Source organism: Schistocerca serialis, chromosome 6, assembly GCF_023864345.2.
Source record: "Schistocerca serialis cubense isolate TAMUIC-IGC-003099 chromosome 6, iqSchSeri2.2, whole genome shotgun sequence".
NCBI lineage: Eukaryota > Metazoa > Arthropoda > Insecta > Orthoptera > Acrididae > Schistocerca > Schistocerca serialis.
Genome location: NC_064643.1, coordinates 169,561,981 through 169,587,271, shown reverse-complemented (window position 1 = coordinate 169,587,271; position 25,291 = coordinate 169,561,981). Strand labels below are relative to the sequence as shown.

Genomic DNA, 25,291 nt, shown 5'->3' with positions numbered 1-25,291 from the left:
CTCTCTCTGTGTGTGTGTGACAAACAACTTAGTCCAATAGCTTATCCTTCAGCCTATTCTTAAATGTACCTATCTGCTACTCAATGCCTTCTCTATGTCATGAGTAGCAAGCTATCTTAATTCATATTGTTATCTTACTATTGTTACAAATTAATGTAACATCTGTATAAGTGTTACTATTTACCCCATTGGCCATGGCTTTTACTTTAATTGTTGAATTATTCATGTATCACTTTTGTGCATTCTTTTAGAAAATCTTATTACTTCATGTCCGCCCCTCGTGGTCTCGCGGTAGCGTTTTCGCTTCCCGAGCACTGGGTCCCGGGTTCGATTCCCGGCAAGGTCAGGGATTTTTCCTGCCTCGAGATGACTGGGCGTTGTTGTGTCGTCTTCATCATCATCACTCATCCCCATTACGGTCGGAGGAAGGCAATGGCAAACCACCTCCATTAGGACCTTGCCTAGTAAGGCGGTGCGGGTCTCCCGCATCGTTCCCCTACGCTCTGTAAAGAAGCATGGGACTTCATTTCCATTTCCATATTACTTCATACAGAACGTTAGTGCATGTTTTGAAATAAGTATGTAGCTCAGATGATGCTGTAGATTGTTTAAACATTTTGAAGAGCAGTGTTTTTCTGGTAGAAGGGTCTTATACCTGCAGTGATCCCTTTATGCTGGCACTGCAGTGGTCCTTTTATGCTGGCACCATTTTCCTAGTCACAGTTTTCAACACCAAGCGAGGTGGCACAGTGGCTAGCACACTGGACTCGCATTCGGGAGGAAAACAGTTCAATCCCACGTCTGGCCATCCTGATTTAGGTTTTCTGTGATTTCCCTAAATCCCTACAGGCAAATGCTGGGATGGTTCCTTTGAAAGGGCACAGCTGACTTCCTTCCCGGTCCTTCCCTAATCTGATGAGACCGATGACCTCACTGTCTGGTCTCCTCCCCCAAACAACCCAACCCAACAGTTTTCAATGGAAACACATTCTGGATGTGGTGAGATGAAGTCTCTATGACAATGCTACATTTTTCATTTACATCATCTTTTTCACAGATCTGTGTCAGTTTGTCTCCACTCAGTAATACAGTATGAGTTAATATTTTCCTCACTGAAGAATCTATGAGCACTTTTCCTAGTTGGACATCTTGCTCAAACAACTGCAATCATGGGTTACATTTAATCTCATTAACAATTATCTTGTCCAAGGCTAGTCCTGAATTAGATGTTATTCTAGCGGGAGTGTTTACCTGGTTACATATGCAACACGGTTTTATGATTTTTAAAAGTTAAGTAACCAATGTTGAAAGCTCCACAGCTTATTATGTCATGTTTACATTTAGGTATTTTGTTCAGGAAGAGCATAGATCTGTTCTTGGACAGCTTGAAGTTGTCCATTGGGAAATGAAAGACAGTGACAGTTATGAGATTTGACCTGGTAACTTTTATTGCAGGCAGTTCAAAATCCTTCTTTAGTGAAAAGGTCCTCAAAGATGTAGAGCACATTACAAAACAAGAATATATACTGCACATTTGACAAAAAAGGAGATATCTAATGTTTCTTTCCATAGATTCTTAGTGGAATGGCCCTCACAGATGAGAAAATAGTAAAAGATCTAAAACATTTTTCAGTTAAGAGCTAATACCAAATTCATCACACCCATGTAAATATATATGCACACTGAAATAATGAAGTTCTGAAAATGTAATGTAACTAGATGCATTAAAAAAACAACTCACCAAGCAGCAGGAGGACAGACACATATAAAGGTTAAGAAAATCTGCAGACTTACAGAGCCAGTGGCTCCTTCTTCTAAAAGAAGGGGAAGGAAGAGGGATGAAGAAAAAGGAATGGTGAGGTTTAGAAAAATGGAAAAACGGGGAGAGCTTGGAAAAGTTAATCAGAACCATGGGTCAGGAGAGACTGTCTGGACAGAATGAGAAGGAAAGACTGTTTGTTGGGAACTGCACCAGAAAAGATTTGAAAACCAGAGAGCTTAGTGGTGGAACATAGGGTAATAAGCAAGGCAGAGATTGTTGACAAAACATCATGAAAGAGTTAATAAGAGCAGAAAGCTACATGCATTTTATGTGGTAGAGGTGGATGGGCAGGGAAAAATAGACAAAATGGCTCAAATGGCTCTGAGCACTATCGGACTCAACATCTGAAGTCATTAGTCCCCTACAACTTAGAACTACTTAAACCTAACTAACCTAAGGACATCACACACATCCATGCCCGAGCAGGATTCGAACCTGCAACCATAGTGGTTGCGCAGTTCCAGACTGAAGCACCTAGAACCGCTCAACCACACCATCTGGCGAAAAATAGACAATTCAGATAATAAAAGATATAGAAAACTAGAAGAAATAATGAGACTGAAGAAATTAATGAAAATTAAGGGCAGGACAGTGGCAAGAACCAAGGACTTGTTATAATGCCAGTTTCCACCGGCAGAGTTCTGAGAAGCTAGTGTCTATGGGAAGAAACAAGTGTCTGGGGGAAAAATTGAGATGGCAGGTGTGGTGAAACAGGCTTGAAGGTCATGACTGTCATCTTGTAAAGCATGCTCTGCAACAGGATATTGTTGTTACCAATGTATACACTCTGTCTATGCTCATTCATCCCAACCGAAAACTTGTTGGTAGTCATACCAATGTAAATGGCTGAACAGTGTTTACATAAAAGCTGGTACATGACATGTGCATTTCACAGGTGGCTCTCTCTTTGATAGTGTATATTCTGCCTGTTACAGGGTTGGTATAAGTGATGGTAGGAGGGTGCATAGGGAAATTCTTACAGTGGGGATGATAAGGGCAGGAACCACAGGGTAAGGAAAGAAATGGGTGCAGAAGGAGCATAGGATATGGCCGATATTGTGCAGGTTTAGTGGAGAGGGGGGGGGGGGGGGGGGGGGGAGGAAAAGTTATTGTAGGTGTAGTGGGCAAGTCAAGCAGAATGGACCAAAAATTTCAGGGCCTGACTTTAGGAAGTCATTGCCTTGTCAAAGTAGCTGTTTAATACATTCAAGACCAGGATAATACTGAGTGACAAGAAGTATTTTCCTAAGTCGTTTTTGTGAGGATCATCAGTACCATGATTGGATGTGATGGCCTAGGAAATCAGCTTTTGAACTAGGCTGGTGAGGTAATTATGACTAGTAAAGGTTGAGGTGAGAATGCTGTACAGAATATGTGTCTGAACAAGTAATTTTGCCTTGAATGCCAAGGGGGTATAGGAGGGAATGTAAGAATGGATGGAGACTGTCAAAATGTATGTACTGTTGTTTGTTAGTTGGTTTAATGTGAACGGATGTGTGTAGGTGACCGTCAGTGAGGATCAGATCAACATTAAGGAAAGTGGCATGGGCTTTGGAATAGGATCATGTCAGATTTAATTGTTAGAATGTATTTAGAGATTCCAAAAATTTTAACTGATTTAACTCACCATGAATCCATATGACAAATATGTCATCAATGTATATAAACTAAACCAGGGGCTGTGCTTACAGATCCCAGAAGCGCCCCCTCCAAGTGAACCATGAAAAGGTTGGCATAGGGAGGAGCCACCTTTGTTCCCATGGCCGCGTTTTTTTGTCTGCCCCTCAGAAGAAAAGTAATTATTGGTAAGCACAAAGTTGATTACAGTGAGCAGGAAGAATATCAGACATTCAGAATCAGGTGGGAGCTGGTTGAGGTAATGTCAGCACCAGACAGACTATGTACTTGGGGGGATGTTGGTATGGAGGGAGCTGGCACCAATGGTCACAAGCAAGATGTGTGATGGAAGTTGGACAGGCATAGATTTTAGACGGTCTGTGAAACTGATGGTGTCTCTAATGTAGGAGGGAAGTCTTTTGTACAATAGATTGCAATATGGTTACCATATGTCTGCATTTATGTGGACAAGTCTGCATTTTTGGTGTTTAATATAGCATGCACACACATTTTTGCAGTTTCCACTGATGTTCACATTTCTTAGTTCAAGGAATTAAGATCTTCTGATTTCGATTTTCATCTTGTATCATCTACAATTTACATATGTTTTACTACATTTATTGAAGTATACCACCTGTTATTCACTTACAATTGAACTGTTATGCCAGTAAAACTGAAATATTGATTTATATTACTTAAAATTGATGTGTCAATCTTTTTAGCTTAGATATAGGTGTGACATCTACATTCCTCGGCTATGACACTGCCTCTTCCCTCCAGTTTTCACTTAACATTTTTGTTTTGTGGAACACATTTTTTTTTAAAGAACTAGTGTACTCTACCAGCTGTATCTTCTTTAAATCACATATTTCTTATCCCATAAAACATCCTTAACACAGGAACGTTGGACAAAGATGAGAAACAGACTGGCAGTTGAAATTGTAAAAGGGATTGCAATGGTAAGATTTAATTTCAGACACTTGAACTGCTAAACCCTTTTTAAATATTTGTGTCAACAAAAGTAATTATTAAGAGAGAATCAGCTCAGTGAGAAATACATATGGAAACTAGGCTCTAAGGTAATGCAGTTACGTATGTAATATTTTTTATTTTGTTTGTTTCATTTGTAATATAGCCATCTGACAACATAAAATTGAAATAATAGTGTTTCATTTGGTGGTCCCAAGGGGAGTATTCCAGATCATGACAGTCCCCGTTTTACAGCAATTGTACTTTCCTATTTGAAACCAAAAGACATCCCAACCTAGTTCTGACTACATGGGCTACATTGCAGATAAGGAGTATGGTAATCAAACTTTTTACTTAAAACAAAAAACAAACATTACAGCACAGCTACATATGATATGAGAGCAATGATAACCATAGTCTATCCTCTTATCAAGATCTGTACTAGAACCATCATAAGAGTGTGCAGATCAGTCCCGTTGAGAGTGTGTTCATTTTCAGGTTCCACAAGATGGTAAACCTAGGTTGCAGGTATTATTCAACTAAGACAGATATACGTTCAGTGGGTGCTTTGAAGACAGCAGCTATAGGACAGCCAGGGTTATTGGGTTTGTGGATCTTAGGGAGAAGGTAAATGATTGTGGTGCATGGTTTGGGTGGGGTATGAAGCCCTATATGCCTTCTATGGCTTTCTATCCACCTCACACACACTCACACACACACACACACACACACACACACACACACACAAACAAACACACACACACACACACACACACACCTCCCCCTTGCCCAGCATCCACAATATCCTGGCCAGATTCTATGCTCCATCTGCACCTGTTTCCTTACCCTTGTGATCATCCCCACTGTAAGACTTGCCCAATGCACCCTCCTACCAACACTTATACCAGCCCTGTAACTGGCAAAACATACACTATTGAGGGGAGAGCCACTTGTGAAATGGCACATGTCAGTCATTTACACTGGTATGACTACCACCAAGTTATCGGTTGGAATGAATGGGCACAGACAGAGGGTGTACACTGGCAACAAACAATATTCTGTTGCAGAACATGCTACACAACATGACAGTTGTAACCTTAATGTCTGTTTCACCACATGTGCCATCTGGATTTTTCCTCCAGAGATGGAATTCTTCCCCCAGACACTGGCTTCTCAGAACACTGCAGGTGGGAACAGGCATTAAAACATGTCCTTGGCTCTTGCCACTGACCTTCCTTAATTTATGTTAATTTCTTCAGTCTCATCATTTCTTTGCAGTAACTATTCCTTTACTCAGACCCTTTTAGTTTTCCATATATTTTATTTTCTGATCTGTCTATTTTTCCCTGCCCCTCCACTTCTACCACATAAAATGCACTTAGCTTTCCACTCTTATTAACTCTTGCATGATGTTTTATCAGTGGTCTATATCTTGCTTATTACCCTGCCTTCCATCTCTAAGCTCTCAGGTTTTCAAGCAACTCATCTAGTGCAGTCTCCAACAAACAGTCTTTCCTTCTCATTCTTAATCATCCTCCCCTAATTAGAGGTTCTGGGCAACTTTTCCAAGGTTTCCCTATTTCCTAAATCTTGCCAGTCCTTTCTCTTCACTCCTCTTCTTTCCCCTTAACCAGAAAAAGGAGCCACTGGCTCAGAGAGCTTGCAAATTTTCTTAACTTTTAGATGTGTGTATTCTCCTGTTACCACTTAATGAATAGATTTTTTTATCTATCCAGTTACACAGCATATACATTGAGATGCATTGCCAACCATTAAAATTGCAAATCAGGAAATATAGCAAATCACATAATTTTCTAATTGCATGTGGACAATGCACTGGAAAGAATACACAATTCTTAAAGTTTTAGGTGGCTTGAGTATATATGGGGGACTAAATTTAGTGGGCGGAGCTGCCCACCTATGACAGCATCACATTTCTATTCCATCTGGGCACTGAGTCTCACTGAGCTTGAATGAGACATGTGGGTAATCTTTCCATGCTGCTTCAACCCTGTATCAGAGGCTACCAATCACAGTGGCTGGTGAGGGGTGACACAAGTCTCTTGGCAATCTGTAATCAGTTGTTTCCAATGGGTGATAGATTTGGTGAATGTGACTGTTACAGCAACAGCCGAACAACCTTGGTATTGACATAGTCATTGACAGCATGGACAACATGCGGTCTTGCACTGTTGTTGTTGATAGATAATGTCAGAGAGACCTCAAAGATAGAGCACTACCACCAGATTTTACACATCAGAAATGTAACACCTGCTCTCCAAATTACCAGCTATGTGAACAGTGTTGGTAGTGTTACATGTGCAACGGCACTCTGTACTATCACACGAGATGCTGATGCCATATGATGATAATGAATACAATGTGGCAACATTCATTGTACTTGGAGCCTCTGGACACAGACGTAGATGTATGAGAAACCAGGACTCATTTGAAAAGGTGACATTGTGACACTCCTCCATCCAAGGCTTAGTTGGGTGCACCACTGTTGGCACGTCTCTGCTGCCACATTGAGAGAAGACAAAACAATAGTCATTGTGCTGACAGTCTATGGTACTCCCAGTGTCATCACGTGTGGACACCTGCCTAGCTGCAAATGAGCCCAGTTCTTGACTCAAGGTATATGACAACTGTACATTCCTTACAACCATGCAAACAATACACACTATGTGATCAAAAGTATTTGGACACCCCCAAAAACATATGTTTTTCAAATTAGGTTCATTGTGGTGCCACCTACTGCCAAGTTCTCCATATCAGTGACCTCAGTAGTCATTAAACATCTTGAGTGAGCAGAATGTGGTGCTCCATGGAACTCACAGACTTCGAATGTGGTCAGATGATTGGGTGTCACTTGTGTCATACGTCTGTACACAAGATTTCCACACTCCTAAACATCCCTAGGTCCACTGTTTCTGATGTGATAGTGAAATGGAAATGTGAAGGGTCATGTACAGCACAAAAGCGTGCACGTCAACCTCATCTGTTGACTGACAGAGACCACCAACAGATGAAGAGGGTCGTAATGTGTAATAGGCAGACATCTATCCATACTATCACACAAGAATTCCAAACTGCATCATAACCCACAGCAAGTACCATGACAGTTAGGTGGGAGGTGAGAAAATTTGGATCTCATGGTCAAGTGGCTGCTCATAAGCCACACATCACACCAGTAAATGACAAACGATGCCTCGCTTGGTGTAAGGAGCCCAAATATTGGATAACTGAACAGTGAAAAAATGTTGTGTGTAGTGACGAATCACAGTACACAATGTGGCAATCTGATGGCAGGGTGGGGGTATGGCGAATGCCTGGTGAACGTCATCCACAAGTGTGTGTAGTGCCAACAGTACAATTTGGAGGCGGTGGTGTTATGGTGTGGTCGCATTTTTCATGGAGGGAGCTTGCACCCCTTGTTGTTTTGCATTGAACTATCACAGCACATGCCTACATTGATGTTGTAAACACCTTCTTGCTTCCCACTGTTGAAGAACAATTTGGGGATGGCGATTGCATCTTTTAACACGATCGAGCACCTGTTCATAACGCACGGCCTGTGGTGGAGTGGTTACATGACAATAATATCCCTGTAATGGACTGGCCTGCAAAGAGTACTGATCTGAATCCTATAGAACACCTTTGGGATGTTTTGGAATGCCGACTTCATGCCAGGCGTCACCGACCGACATCGATACCTCTCCTCAGTGCAGCACTCCATGAAGAATGGGCTGGCATTCCCCAAGAAACCTTCCAGCACCTGATTGAACATATGCCTGTGAGAGTGGAAGCCATCATCAAGGCTAAGAATGGGCCAACACCATATTGAATTCCAGCAATACCGATGGAGGGTGCCACAAACTTGTAAGTCATTTTCAACCAAGTGTCCGGATACTTTTGATCACATAATGTATCTATCCTCTCAAATGCCAGTTAAGAGCTGAAAACCTGTACGGCATTGAGTATGGTTCTCTGAAACCCATTGCTTCAATATTCACATGGGAATCATGGGATCCTGACCAATACAAGCACCAATATTGCTGAATGATAAGCTCAATATGGCACAGTCCTGCTGCTGCCAAACCCCGACACATACTGGTAGACGCTTCTCCTCCTTACACGAGGCATAACATGATCTTCCCACAAACAACCCATATTCAAATACAAGTTCTGAAGGAGAAACCTGCTAAGTAGTCTTACCGCACATACAGAATGTAGCTGGAATTACTCCTATATTTGAACATGCAAGCAAATAGCATGCTTCATGCCAATTTGACATTTGTAGCATGCTGCCTGCATGTTTTGCAATTTTAATAGCTGTCAGTGTAAGTTCCAGGCTATTGTATTAATGAATCATCAAACTGAAAGTAGTCTACATTTATTTACAATGATCACATTACTTCACAGAAGATGGGCTAATGTCAGATTTCACATTAACATTCATGTCACTGGAAATCATAATAAACATAAACATCAGTTGGTTCTACAATGAAACTGATCAGTGGAGTAGAAGGAGTTGATCACCAAGAAATCTTCTGGGATCCACTGCAGGAAAATTCATGACAACTGTTGTGGTTAGTTAGTTTAGTTAATTACAAGATTCTTATAGTGTTGTGCTGAAAAATTACCTTCAAAAAGGAAGAATGAATAATAAGGAGTGTAACACTTCATTTGTGCATAAAATGAAAAACGTTATTCAGGCTAAATATCAAGATCTTGTAAAGAAGAAAGCTCCCTTACATATCAATTGTGTACCCTCAAACATATCACAGCAATCTTACAAAATAATCTCACCTTCATACTGAAATCCTTTCACATTCAACAAATTAATTGGATTTTGGCCCCAGTGGCTTAAAGAAATGACTGAGTGAAAGAATATTAATGTACCATACTGAAGTGGAAGATGAGGCAGATACTTACCTCCACATACCTGTAGCTGTAAAAGTTATTATTTTGCTGTGGTTGTTAAAAGTCTTTCGACTTTCTTGATTTACAAGGTATGTGTTGAAAAATAAAAAGACGTCAGCTCTTAAAACTTATTTTCTTTGATAGGGTTAGAACAATTGAATATCTAAAATATGTCCCAAGATAGAGAAGGTAATGTTCTTTATTTCAAGAGATCTTCCTTAATGTAGGAATCTGCATGTAAACTAATAAATAAAGCTGTATGACATTATGTTACAGATTTTATAATTAAGTAATTAGTTTTACCTTGAGCTATTTCATCATTTTCATTCTGATTGACCAGCCTTTCAAGCTTCTTAGCACATATCTGTTGTCGACTGATGAGTTTTGCCGCACGTACATCACTTTGCTTAGGTTCAGGTTTCTTGAATAAACTTACAGAAACTATTTCCTCTGGAATTTCCTTGCTTTGCTGCTGCAGAGCATAATCCTCTTGATATATGTCAAAGATCATAGATGGTGATACCAGTGCGGAGTATCGACTACGAGGAGGAGGAATCGTTTGTGTTGTCGCATCCTGATAACAAAATGAGTGTTGGTTTTAGCACTATTTCATTGAAAAAGGGAAATATAAGATACTTTAAAGCACCTATAAAACTTGCACTTTGTCATCTGCAACTGATCTCAATTTCAAAGATTTGGACCTTAAGTTGTCTCATAATTGACTACATGTTACTGACAACATACCCCACACTACAGTAGAACAGAAAACACCTGTGTCCTGAGTCCCATAACCATAGACAAAGAATTAGTAAAACAGATATTGATTGACTTAATACATACAAATAATGAAGAAAAATAAATAAATATCTTTGTTAAATAAATTGCTGCCACACTCATATCAGCTACAGAAGATTGTGACTGCTTTTCTTTGCCTTAACATCCATGATTAAAACATTGCATGAATATCCTGATAACAACATATGTTTAGGTTGATAACAGAAAGACTGGAGGTAACAACTCACCACACGTCTGACGTTTTGAGTCATTGATAGGCACATAAACGAGACTTATAGAATATTCCAAAGCTTTCAAACAAATCTTTCTTCATAGGCAACACACACACACACACACACACACACGAGTTTTTCCACCCAACTACATAGTACCAGCACTGTAGCTTGTCTGTGGCAAGTTACGTTGGGTGGAGTAGGTGAGGGGGAAAAGGAAGAAAAGGAAGAAGGGAGTATGGGGTAGTGTTGGAGGGATGAGCTTTTGAAAGCTTGGAAGGAGAGGCAGCAAGTGTACAGAACAAAAATATGGCACCAGTGAGCTCATTCGGCCACAGGCAGTTGAGTTCTGTGTGGTGCACTATTATGTGCGTGGTGAGAAATGTTATGAAATGACTGACTGAATAGCCATGTGTTTGCCACTCTCACCAGCTGCAACCAACCTTTTAATGGAGGATTTCCAAAGAACAAGCATTGAACACTGCCTCCCCCCCTCTATCCATCCTGCTTCTTTAGATACATTGACAATACATTTTTAAACTGTCCACATGCTAGTCGCTAGTGATGCATCGCAGCAGCTCACTGACCGTATGAACAGCATACATCCAAACATAAAATTTACAGTGGAGGTGGAGAAAGATGAGATGTTAAATTTCTTAGATGTGTTTGTCAAACTGAAAGCAGCCATTCTGTATACTGAAAACCAACACATACAGACCTGTACCTCAATGATCACAGCTTTCCTCATCCAGCTCAGAAGAGAGTTATGCTTAACATCCTAATATAATGAGCAAGGAACTATTTCAGATAAAGAGATCTCTGAGATCAATTATCTGATGACAGTGTTCAGAGGGAAAGGATATGCTATCGATGATATTAGTTCAACTCTGTGGAGGAAACCAAGACATGATGTTGTTCAAAGAAGCTATGAGGACCACCACATACCACAGCTTATATTCTGCAATCCAACGATGAGTAGGGTAGGTAGTCTTAAATAGACAAGGAATCACAGTGGCCACCCATGAATACTAAAGAAATGTTTCCTGAACGAATTTTGCTCTGCTGTGGAAAGTGTGCTAATATGAAACTTCCTGGCATGTTAAAACTGTGAGCTGGACTGGGACTCAACACCAGGACCTTCGCCTTTCCCAGGTAAGTGCTCTATCAACTGAGATACCTGAGCATGAATCATGACCCATGCTCACAGCTCCACTTCCACCAGTATCTCATCTCCTAAATTCCAAACTTCACAGAAGTTCTTCCATGAAACTTGTGGGACTAGCACTCTGGAGGAAAGGATATTGCGGAGATATGGACCAGCCAGAGCCTGAAAGTAGCTTCCAGAATGAATTTTCACTCTCCAGTGAAGTGTGCATTCACATGAAACTTCCCAAGAGATTAAAACTATATGCAGACTGGGACTCAAACCTGAGACCTTTACCTTTCATACTCAAGCACTCTAACAGCTAAAGAAATGTTGATACATGCTTATAGTCTTGGACCGGTATTTTTAATATTCCTTGGGAGTGTGGCGGCAGTTACATGGGACTCTATTTATGGACTATTGCCAGTCACTGTGATGAACATCAGCATCCCATGAAGAACATAAATTTTGAGAAATCAGAAGTGACCAAGCAATTCTAATAAAAAAACAGAAGAGCTGTTTGAACAGATGAAGACTGTGACTTGCACACTGAACTGTTGGGAGTCTGTGATTAGGGAAGCTGTGGAAATTAGAGCATGTAATAACAACTTCAATAGAAACATTGGCTGTGCACCTAGCAAGGCATGGAAGTCTGCAAAGGTCAGAGAGGAATACTTCACTAAGTTTACTGCCTAATACGAATGGTGGCACAGCAAGTTGAGACTGGACAGTGAGCACATCTGTGGTCAAAGAGGATGTCACATCAGCATGCATCATCGCTAAATTATGATCATGACACAATATAGCCCACTAAATGCCATCCTCTGGACACAGAAGTGGGAACGTCGCCAGTTTCATGACTGTCACATTTAGCATGTGATGATTACAATGGAGGCAGTCACACAAATGGCTGAGATTTTATCCAAATTTGTGTGAACTAAGAAGTTTTTATGCAAACCAGATACTGCTTCTAAGATTTGTTGAAGGTACAACTGTGATTTGCAACAATCAACCTTACTACAAAATAAATATGCTGTGACTTACTAAACGAGAAAGCGCTGGTAGATAGACACAATAAAAACCACACAAACAAATTTCAATGTTTGTGTGTTTTTTATTGTGTCTATCTACCAGTGCTTTCTTGTTTGGTAAGTCACAGCATATATATTTTTCCCACGTGGAATGTTTCCCTCTATTATATTACTACAAAATAAGTTATGGATGACACCTGTAAACTTACTTTCAAAGATTCACAAGAAGATTTGTTTATTCATGTAGATATACAATGAAACTAGGGAGAATGACTGAACAGAAATGTTGTAATCTTCAGTCCTAAGACTGGCTTGATGTAGCTCTCCATGCTACTCTATCCTGTGCATGCCTCTTCATCTCCAGCTATGCCTCTTCATCTCCAGCTAACTACAGCAACTTGCAACCTTCTAAATCTGCTTACTGTAGGCCTACTCACCTCTTCATCTCCCACTACAATTTTTTCCCCATGCTTCATTCCAACAATGAACTGGTGATCCTTTGATGTCTCAGAATGTGTCCTAGCAACCAGTCTCTTCCAGTAGTCAGATTGTGCCACAAATTTCTCTTCTTCCCAATTCTATTCAGTACCTCAACATTAGTTACATGGTCTACCCATCTAATCTTTATCATTCTTCTGTAGCAATACATTTTAAAAGCTTCTATTCTCTTCTTGTCTAAACTGTTTACCATCCATATTTCACTTCCATACATGACAACACTCCATAAAAATACTTTCAAGAAAGACTTCCTAACACTTAAATCTGTATTCAATGTTAACAAATTTTTCTTATTTAGAAACACATTTCTAGCTACCACCAGTCTACATTTTATGTCCTCTCTACTTCAGCCATCATCAGTTATTTTTCTGTCCAAGTAACAAAACTCAGCTCATACTTTAAGAGTCTCATTTCCTAATCTAATTCCATCTGAATTGCCTGATCTAATTAGATTACATTCTATTTCCTTGTTTTTGTTTTGTTGCTGTTCACCCTGAACTTTAATTAAACTCCCAATTTTTCTTTTGTTTCCCGTACTGATTTCTCAATGTACAGTTTCAATAACATCATAGATAGGCTACTATCCTGTCTCACTTCCTTCTCAACCACCACTTCACTTTCAGACCCCTCAACTCTTATAATTGTTGTCTGGTTTCTGTAAAAGTTGTAAATAGCCTTTCACTCACTGCATTTTGCTCTTGCTATTATCAGAATTTCAAAGAAAGTATTCCAGTCAACACTGTCAAAAGCTTTCTCTAAGTCTACAAATGCTATAAATGCAGCTTTGCCTTTTCTTAATCTATCTTCTAAAATAAGGTGTAGGGTCAGTACTGCTTCGCATGTTACTACATTTCTCCAGAATCCAAATTGTGTCTCAAACATCTTGCACGCCAAATGGAGGAGTTTTGTCATGAGTGGCGGTCCCAAGGCTATCAGATACTAATGGCAAAATTGTACGTAGCAGAATGTAGGTTACAACTGATGCAACTGTCTGAGATACACTCCTGTGGCACTTTTCAGTCAAAGATATGTAAATATATCATGTCACATGCATGAGGTTCCATACCATCAGCATGAAAAGCATGTTTAAATTTTAGGTAAAATTTTTGGATCTAGATTATTAGTCTAATTTTGATACAATACTGCCAATAGATAAAAATTTTGGAAGAAATTTAAAACAGCTTTCTTATTTGTTATATATAAAAACAAAGATGAGGTGACTTACCGAACAAAAGCGCTGGCAGGTCGATAGACACACAAACAAACACAAACATACACACAAAATTCAAGCTTTCGCAACAAACTGTTGCCTCATCAGGAAAGAGGGAAGGAGAGGGGAAGACGAAAGGAAGTGGGTTTTATAGGAGAGGGTAAGGAGTCATTCCAATCCCGGGAGCGGAAAGACTTACCTTAGGGGGAAAAAAGGACAGGTATACACTCGCACACACGCACATATCCATCCACACATACAGACACAAGCCACTTGGCTTGTGTCTGTATGTGTGGATGGATATGTGCGTGTGTGCGAGTGTATACCTGTCCTTTTTTCCCCCTAAGGTAAGTCTTTCCGCTCCCGGGATTGGAATGACTCCTTACCCTCTCCTTTAAAACCCACTTCCTTTCGTCTTCCCCTCTCCTTCCCTCTTTCCTGATGAGGCAACAGTTTGTTGCGAAAGCTTGAATTTTGTGTGTATGTTTGTGTTTGTTAGTGTGTCTATCGACCTGCCAGCGCTTTTGTTCGGTAAGTCACCTCATCTTTGTTTTTATATATAATTTTTCCCACGTGGAATGTTTCCTTCCATTATTTTCTTATTTGTTAGTAGCATAAGTTCTCTCTTCAGGGATTAAAGTAGGATAAGTTGGGAAATGTTAAAAATGGGAGGCAAGTTGTTGAGATCACAGGTTGAGAGGGACCCATCTGTTGTTGTGATGAAGGGAGACAAAAATGAAGTGGCAGACATGAGGAACAGTAGGAGGTCGAAGATAGTACACTAAAAGCCAGTCCATAGATGATAAATGAACGCAATGAAAGTAAGGGCGAAGAGAAACAAGAAATAAAATTAATAGTGCAATTAAGAACCAGGAGGGAAGTGGAAAAGGAGCACAGGAAATATGAAAGTGTCAGAGAGAGGGAAACATGAAGAAGAAAAAATAAAAAGTGATACATTAAATTACTGAGTAAATTAATTAAAAATGTACTACCAAAAAAATGAAAAAGGAAAACAGGAGAAAAGTGGGCAAAGAATGTTAACAGAATTTTATTTTGCTAGCAGACAGGATAAAGAGGGTATACTGGACAGCAAGATCCTTACTCCAGGGTTCAGCTGAGAGGGTCCAAATGGCTGATTGGGTATTGTGAGCACTCATTTCTCTTAAATCATGCTGTAGAGCATGCTCAGCACCTGGGTACTGGGTGTCCTCAAGTTCTATAGTTTAATATGCCCATTCATGAGCTCAGCCAGTTTACTGATAGTCATTCCCATATAAAATGTCACAGTGTGAACAAATGGTAGTCAGTAAACAACATGTATCCTACCACATACTGATTGTCTTTGTGTAGCAAAATTTACCAGTTGTAATGCTGGAATAAATGGTAACAATGTAATAATAATAGTAATAATAACAAATAATAAACAAGAAGATTACATATTGGATAACCACAGCGACTGCATAGAAGCGATGGAAAAAGCATATGCCTATAAATATCTAGGATACAGACAAAAAATAGGAATACATAATATAAATATTAAAGAAGAACTAAAAGAAAAATATAGACAAAGACTAACAAAAACACTGAAAACGGAATTGACAGCAAGAAACAAGACAAAAGCTATAAATACTTATGCTATACCAATATTGACCTACTCATTTGGAGTAGTGAAATGGAGTAACACAGACCTAGAATCACTCAATACACTTACACGATCACAATGCCACAAATACATCACATACATTCAGCAACAGAAAGTTTCACATTAAGCAGAAAGGAAGGAGGAAGGGGATTTATCGACATAAAAAACCTACATTATGGACAGGTAGACAATTTAAGAAAATTCTTTATAGAACGAGCAGAAACTAGCAAAATATACAAAGCAATCACTCATATAAATACATCGGCTACACCACTGCAATTTCATAACCACTTCTACAACCCTTTAGATTACATAACATCAACAGATATGAAGAAAGTAAATTGGGAAAAGAAAACACTACATGGCAAGCACCCGTATCATCTAACACAGCCACACATCGATCAAGACGCATCCAACACATGGATAAGAAAAGGCAATATATACAGTGAGACAGAAGAATTCATGATTGCAATACATGATCAAACAATAAACACCAGATATTACAGCAAGCACATTATTAAAGATCCCAATACCACAACAGATAAATGCAGACTTTGCAAACAACAAATAGAAACAGTAGATCACATCACAAGTGGATGTACAATACTAGCAAATACAGAATACACCAGAAGACATGACAATGTAGCAAAAATAATACATCAACAACTTGCCATACAACATAAATTAATAAAACAACACGTTCCCACATACAAGTATGCACCACAAAATGTACTGGAGAATAATGAATACAAATTATACTGGAACTGTTCCAGTATAACAGATAAAACAACACCACATAAAAAACCTGACATCATACTCACGAATAAAAAGAATAAATTAACACAACTAATCGAAATATCCATACCCGATACAACAAATATACAGAATAACACAGGAGAAAAAATTGAAAAATACATCCAACTGGCTGAGGAAGTCAAGGACATGTGGCATCAGGAGAAAGTTGACATTATACCAATTATACTATCAACTACAGGAGTCATACCACACAATATCCACCAGTACATCAACGCAATACAGCTACATCCAAACGTATATATACAACTACAGAAATCCGTAATTATTGATGCATGTTCAATTAGCCGAAAGTTCCTAAATGCAATGTAACATATACCATACAGTTAAAAGGAAGTCACGCTTGATCAAGGTCTGCGTCACTTTCCATTTTTAACCAGTCATAACATCTGAGAAAGGAAAGAATAATAATTTCACGTGGCTCAAAGGCATCATGCAAGTCCTTCAATTGTATAGCATTTTGGCAATTTGTGTGTTCCTAACCAGCCCCAACCAACTCCATTAATCGTACTGGGGAAGGGGATCTACATTTTAATGTAAAATCCAAACCACTTGTCTTTCCTGGCAAATCTTTACATCACTGAGAGCTGAAAGCTAGCTTCAAAATAGAGAGAAAATTCCATGATATGACTAGGATTTGATCCCGTGAACTTACAGTTTCCAGGCATGTGCTTTAACATTAGACCACCAAGCCCGGGAGAGTAAATTGCAGTGGGTGGGTGCATAAGGCAAGTTTTATATTAGAAACAATTGCAGAGGTAGGAACCTTTGTGTGTGGATAATGATCTGGGAATGTCATATAACTTGACAAGGAGGATAGGAGGGCAACAGAAAATGACAATGAGTCACATGGGATGAGTATAATGGAGAGTTCATCTCATTTCAGGGCTTGATTTGAGAAAGTCACAGCCTTGACAGACTAATGTATTCAGGCATTCAAGAACTGGGTACTGATTGGTGACAAAGGGAAAGGGGGGGGGGGGGGGGGTTTCTCAGTTTTATGGTAGTAGGTGCAGGAGAATGAATCTAGATGGGATATTCATTTTTGGAAGAGATCTTGTGGAAAATTGCATAGTTGTGGGAGAGCTGCTGTGAAAATTTGTTGGTATGCATATTGAGAGAATCAGTGATGAAGAAAATATTTATCACAGATGCCTCAGTTGGGAAGTGAGTGTCTGATGTGGAAGGGTGGCAGCTGTCAAAGTGGAGGTATTGCTGCTTACTGGACGGTTATGTATTGACTGCAGATAAAAAGTGAGCTTCGGTGAGACAGAGGTCAACTTCAAGGAAGATGACTTTAGATCTCGGAAAAGATCAAGTGAATTTGACTAGGAAAAATGAGTTAATTTATTACTACAAATGGCGAAGTTCTCCACCGTGCATCCAGACAATGAAGATGTCATCTGTACCTTGCCAGGTGGTTTAGGTTCTGAATCTCAAGGAATGCCTCTTGCAGGCAGCTCTTGGAAAAATGCCACAGGAAGAAACTGTCCTCATTCTCATAGGATTCTGCATTGTAGATCAGCTCCTCAAACGCAAAGTAGTTATGAGAAAAGACAAAGTTGTTTAGAATGATGATAAACAAGTTTTTACGGTTTTAATGATCCCTTTAGAACAATGCACTGGCACAATACCCTCTGCAACTTTTTCTTGCATGAGAAGTGCACGAAAACACATCTACAATTTATCAGTGACAGTTTTCAGTGATTGTTTATATGATAAAAGTGTACCTCCAAATCAGGAACCTCCAAATCAGGAGTGAACATAAAAGATGGAATTATTGTGTTGCAAAGTGATGTTGAAATACTGAAATATGAACTATCATTGTCAAGGGAAGAAAATAATGAACTGAAGGGTTGTAAAAGATATTTTTGTGGAAAGATTCAAGCAGGCAAATGTAACCTCAATGCCCTGTGCACTGATACTAATGAACATACCCTCAAGAACCCATGATATATTGAAACTCAGGTCTTCAGTGCATCTGCAGCGATTACCAAACAAGAATAAGCTGGAATTCTAAGCCCGGAAATAAATACCAATGGACAAGGCTAACATACAACGTAAGTGAAAATTGATGACAAAGTAGCAAAACTGATAATGAGAAACAGTAATTTCATATCATAAGTGGATCTTGATTTACTAATGCAAAAAATTGACATTCATACTAGAGTTAGGTCACATTAAATGAATAAACATTTAAAAATTATTCTAAGCTCAAATGAAGGACCTCGAGATAAATCCCACATACAGGGACAGTGCTCTCTATAGCAACAGTGAAAAATAACTTGTCAGTGAAACAAGAAATATTATTCAAACTGCCAAAAACTAAACTTAAACATAGCTTCTAGACTTGTAATTACTAGAATAATATAGAGATTATTAGTAAATGCCATGTATATAGAGAGGTTAACTTCTAATATTAGAGAGAATTGTAGTAAGTTAGGAGCAGTATTCATAGATCCTAGTAAGTTTTCACATAAAAAATGTGTAGGTAAAGATGGTTTCCATCTAAACAGATTAGCATTGAAAATGTTTAGCAAAACAATAAATGAAAAAAAATATATATAAGACTAAAACATCTGTCAAACGAAGTGTGCTTCGAATTATAATGAAAATTTAAACCTGGTATACAAAGCGTGTCTCAAAAGAAATGGTCAATATTCACAGATATGACAGGAATGATCATTCGAAAGAAGAAAGTCTAGTAAACACGGCCTCTAAAATGCTTATCATTAAGAGCTGTAAGTACTTCTTCATCTTTGATGTTGTGAAACAAATCTCTTCTACTGCAAGCTTCTTGTTTTCCATATTTTAAGATGTGGTAGTACAGATCAAAACAAGAAAAAAATGTCCAGTCAACATGGGAGATAAAGCGCATGCATTAGGAGCAATGAGCACTTACTCATCTTCGCTATTGTGAAACACATCTCTGTTAATCTCTTCTGCTGAACAAGTGCTCATAGCTGTTAACCAATTAATTCCCAGTGTTGTATACATGCAACATGAAGTTTAACTTCACAAAATGCAGTCAAAATGAACTTATAATACAAAACTCATCATGCATGAGGCATTCACAAGCTCTCTGTTCATATGTTTATATATCAAAATTGGTCTAAACTTCAGAATAAAAACAAATTACTGACAACTTTTCTTCAATATTTTTCAATAATAGTTCAAGTGCTAAAACATATTTAGTTCAACTTTTACATGCATATTCCTGAGTGCTATGTATGTGGGATACACATGGATCTCTTCCCTTGAAAATATTAGACCTATGACACAGCAGTGAATGATTTAAATAACCATTGCTCTGATGCAACATTGGGAGTTGCCTAGTTCAAGTTTATTCTGTGACAAGTCATGACCAGTGCAATCAAAAATTAGAACTTGAATGTTTGATGCCAAATAAATGGTACATGCAGTTAGGTATATTTTCTCATCAGATACTGATTGATGAAGAGATGGGGCCACATTTTAGACATCATTCTGCTAAGATGTTCATATGGGGGAAAGTCAGTACAGAGTAGAAATGTTTCAGTTATTGATAAGTCAGATATATGTACAGTATTTAACAATCACTTTATGAATATACCAGGTGAGCTAAATAGTAGCTCAGTTTCTACAGTGATTCATATAACTAGCTTACAAATTAGCTTTCTAACACTGTTATCTAAAATACTCTTCCACGATACTGAAAAGGGAGAGATTGAATCAATAATTAAATCATTAAAGACTAAAAACTCACTTGGATATGATGGGGTATCTAGCAGGATACTACTGTTCTGCATATGTTAGCCCAGTTCTTAGCCATACCAGTAGCTTTTCCTTTTGAATGGTAAATTTCCTGACCAATTAAAGTACTCAATAGTGAAGCCACTTCATAAAAAAGGAAAAGGGATAATGTATAATAAGAAAGGGATAATGTATACAGTATTAGACCTATTTCTATGCTATCGTTGTTATTGAAAAGGCTGTATATACAAGAGTAATTGATCATTTCAATTCACATAATTTGCTGTCAAATGTACAGTTTGGTTATTGAAATTGTTTTACAACTGAAAATACTATGTCCTATTTTGTGCTTGAGGCTCTGGTTGGATTAAATAAAAGGTTGTGAATGCTAGGCATGTGTTGATCACAAAATATTACTGCAGAAGTTGATCATTATGGGATAAGGGGAGTAGCTCACAACTGGTTCACTTCTTACTTGAACAGACAGCAAAAGATCATCATCCAGAGTATTAAGAAGGGCTACAACATGAAAGTCCAACTGGGGCACAATTAAGTGGGGGTGCCCCAGGGGACAGTGGTTGACATGATACTGTTTCTTATTTATATAAACAACGTGTCTTCTAGTGTTACAGATGATTCTAAAATATTTGTCTTTGCTGATGATACCAGCTTGGTAGTGAAGGATGTTGTGTGCAATACTGATGCAGTACCAAATGATGCAGATCAAGACATAAGTTCACAGAGTGTAGAAAATAAATTGATGTTAAATCACGGTACGACTCAGTTTTCACAGTTTCTAACATGCAATTAAACAAAATGTGACATTCTGATTACACAGAGTGGGCATATGAATACTGAGACTGCACAGTTCAAATTCCTAATCATTCACATAGATAGTAAGCTGCCTTGGAAAGCCCATATTCAGGATCTTGTTCAAAAACTAAATACTGCTTTATTTACCATTAGAACATTATCTGAAATAAGTTACACTTCAACATGAAAAGTAATCTATTTTGCTTATTTTCATTTGCTTATGGCATATGGCATTACTTTATGGGGTAGCTCTTCTGATTCAAAAAGGGTATTTTTGGCTCAGAAATGAGCGATTCAAGCAATATGTGGTGTATGTTTGCAAACCTCTTGTCGACCCTTGTACAGCAGTCTGAGAACTCTGACATCAGCCTCTCAATACATATTTTCTTTATTGTTATTTGTTGTCAATAATATCAGCTTATTCCCAAGACTTTGCAGCTTTCGTTCAGTTAATACTGAGCAGAAATCTAATCTGCATTTGAAACATGCCTCCTTCACTCTTGTGCAGAAAGGTGTGGAGTATTCCGCTGCATTCATTTTCAATAATCTGCCACAAGAATTCAAAAATTTTAGCAGTAATCCATACACTCCCAAGTCTAAACTGAAGAGTTTTCTTATGGTTCACTGCTTTTATTCTGTTGAGGAACTACGGAAAATTTAAAAAAATTAGCTATTCCTGTGTTACATTGTTGATTATGCTCATTTAAACTTATGGCTTGTCATCTGAATAGGAATCATATATGTTTCATTTTATCTATTCTTATTCTTCTGTTATAATTTCATGTGTACTAACCCACTTCATGACCATAGAACTTTGCTCCTCAATTTGGTCCTACAGAACATGACATTTAAAATAAAATAAACAAACAAAACCAGTAAGGTCTGGATTCAAGCTGTGGTGTAAAGTCTCAGATTTAAAATATAATAAACAAACATAACAAGTAAGGTCTGGACTCAAGCTGTGGTGTATAGTCTCAGCTGGAGGCTATGTGCATCAGTTTGACCCTAGTGGTGAAGCTTCAGGAAAGACTAATGAAAACCTGAGTTTATGTGAAAGTTTGTAACAAACTTGTTGGAAGTTGTTCATGATCCTGAAAATCTTATCATATTTCTGATAACTACTTGACAATATAGATTGTGTCTTATAGAGAAGACAACAGCAACCAGCCACTTTTTAAAAGGTCATTTATTTATTTATTTAAATAGTGCTGTTACTGGTATTCACATTTTCTTTTACAGCACCACAGTCTGGTGTACTTGTGCAACAGCAAGACAAGAAGTAAGTTTCACATAAGCCATTTTGACAGGCATTTGTCACAGCAGCCATTGTAGCCATGACCCTCCCTCTTTTTTGCCTTGTCTTCTAAATACCTTCCAAGCCTGATGCCAAGGAACAAGCAGTCCCACACAGCACGTGGAGATGCTCACTCACCATCTCGTATTATATAAGTGATGGGTTCAAGCTGCTCTCCCATCTGCATACATCCTAATAATATCTCCCACAGTGGGGTGTCCTGACACATACTTACTACTAAATGTCACTTTTAACCAGGAAACTCCCAACGTTGACCCATTGCAACATTATGTGTGGTGCAAATCAAATACATAGTAATAGTTTTTAGTACTTATAATACTATTTCAATTATTTTAAACTGAAACTGATGACAAAATACTGTATATTTTCACAGTTTTTATTTCTGGGAAAAAATCTGTTATGGTATGCATTCTATAGCCCATGTTTACTAGACTTCTTTGCTTCAAATGATCATTCCTGTCATATCCCTGAATACTGGCCATTCCTACTGGGATACCCTGTATACTGTGCACTATAATGTTCATGGTCTAAATGCTGACTTCTCAAATAACAGCAGTTATAAGGTTGATATACAACATTTTTTCTGTCTGAAAACATGAATGTAAAATTATTTGTCTCAATGAACATTAGTGGATAGAACATACTAAATATAAAATTCTAAATAAAACTAAAATTTTCAAGGCAACTATCAGTTACTGCAGAAAATGCAAATCATAGGAGCACGCTTGTTCATTCCTTTATAAATTATAAAGTAAGAAATAATTTTGACTATTTACATGAAGAAATTTGAAGGCTACAGTGTAGAGTAAGTGCATCTAAATGTTATTGTCATTTTGTTTTACAGAATATGAAGTAAAGAGACAACTGAATACTTTCTGCAAAATTTTATAGTTTTCTTGAATACAATATTTGGCAGTCATGCCTTGACTGTATAATTGAGAAAAATGTGTGATTGACTCCTACATTGAGAACTAAAGGCAAAATTATTCATATCTTTCGAAGTCATACTAACACTCTTAAAGCAGAACTGTTGTTGTTAAAGTACAAAAATATTGCAGAATGAAATTTTCACTCTGCAGCGGAGTGTGCACTGATATGAAACTTCGTGGCAGATTAAAACTGTGTGCCAGACCGAGACTCGAACTCGGGATCTTTACCTTTCGCGGGTAAGTGCTCTACCATCTGAGCTACCCAAGCACAAATTAAGCCCCGTCCTCACAGCTTCACTTCTGCCAGTATCTCGTCTCCTACCTTCCAAACTTTACAGAAGCTCTCCTGCAAACCTTGCAGAACTAGCACTCCTGAAAGAAAGGATATTGCGGAGACATGGCTTAGCCACAGCCTGGGGGATGTTTCCAGGATGAGATTTTCACTCTGCAGCAGAGTGTGCGCTGTTATGAAACTTCCTGGCAGATTAAAACTGTGTGCCGGAGAAGAGCTTCTGTAAAGTTTGGAAGGTAGGAGACGAGATACTGGCTGAAGTGAAGCTGTGAGGATGGGACGTGAGTCATGCTTGGGTAGCTCAGATGGTAGAGCACTTGCCTGCGAAAGGCAAAGGTCCCGTGTTCGAGTCTCAGTCCGGCACAACACAGTTTTAATCTGCCAGGAAGTTTTTACAAAAATATTGCGTTTTGTGTGTGAGAGGAGGGGGGGGGGGGGGGGGTGTCAGGGTGTGTGTGTGTGTGTGCACATTTAGTTTAGAGATGCTTAACAGTAAGGTTACCAGTACCCTTACAGATATTAAAAGAAATGAATGTGGATAAAAGGGCTAAAAATGTTGTCATGCCATGACAAGTAAACTTATAAAATGACACTCACTCACATTGACTCATACAATTACTCTATCTCAGCTGCCATAAGACAATGGAAAATTAGGTGAAAGGTGCTATACATGGGATTAAAACATAAAGAAAATGATGGAGGAGCTAAAAGAACAACACAGGGAAATGTGACTGGCAGATCACTTACAAAAACCAGGGTAAGCCAGTCCGTAAAATACCTTGAAGCTGCTACAACTGAACGTAAAACAAGAAATATGAGAGATGTGCTAAAGTAGAGGCATAGAGATGTGACTGGCTGACCACTACAAAAAAAATTATGGGTAATCCAGTCACCCCATTAACACGTTAAGAAGAACTCCCTAAAATTTTAGGAGACATGTTGAATATATCAAAAACCTTAAAACTGTAATCACATTCATCTCAATGCAACTTAAAGCAGAGATCAGATCTGTTGGCAGATCTGCTAATGCCGTCTAGTCTGAAAACAAAACACAGTCTAGTAAAACGTGGTGCACAGTGAGCAGTATGCCACCAGCACCACCCATTATAGGGCCCTCTTGTCAGAGCAAGAAGCCATGGACCATTGGGATGTGACCTATCTGAAGATGATTAAGGAGGATCTCATCCCAACTGCATGGCTGGAAGTAGGTATGCCACAGCCACGTTGTGGACTTGAGTGGACGCAGCTTGTAATCTGTCACTTCCTACCACTTTTCTTCCTATTGACGAATGACACTGTACCTCAACAGCAAAGTGATAGCAAACACAGGGATGGTACCCCCAACTAACTGAGTGTCACTACATGCCTCCTACACCACTATATCTGGCCTTTCATTCCCCACAATACCCATCTTCCCTGGAACCAAGCAGAAAGCCACCTCCTTCCCCAACCTTTGTAAGTGGAGAAGAGTGTCATGGATGTCCTGGACTATTTTATCAGCAAGATATAAGTATTGCAGAGACTAAAGGAC

General features: G+C 38.7%; 1 protein-coding gene across 1 annotated transcript in view; it reads right to left on the bottom strand.

Moving 5' to 3' along the window:
* LOC126484717 (dynein intermediate chain 2, ciliary-like) overlaps positions 1-25,291 on the bottom strand; it is a 312,565-nt gene that overhangs the window by 210,576 nt on the left and 76,698 nt on the right. The window contains exon 5 of the mRNA XM_050108313.1: positions 9,638-9,908. Coding sequence (XP_049964270.1) covers positions 9,638-9,908 — 271 coding nt within the window. The remainder of the gene's footprint in view (positions 1-9,637; positions 9,909-25,291) is intronic.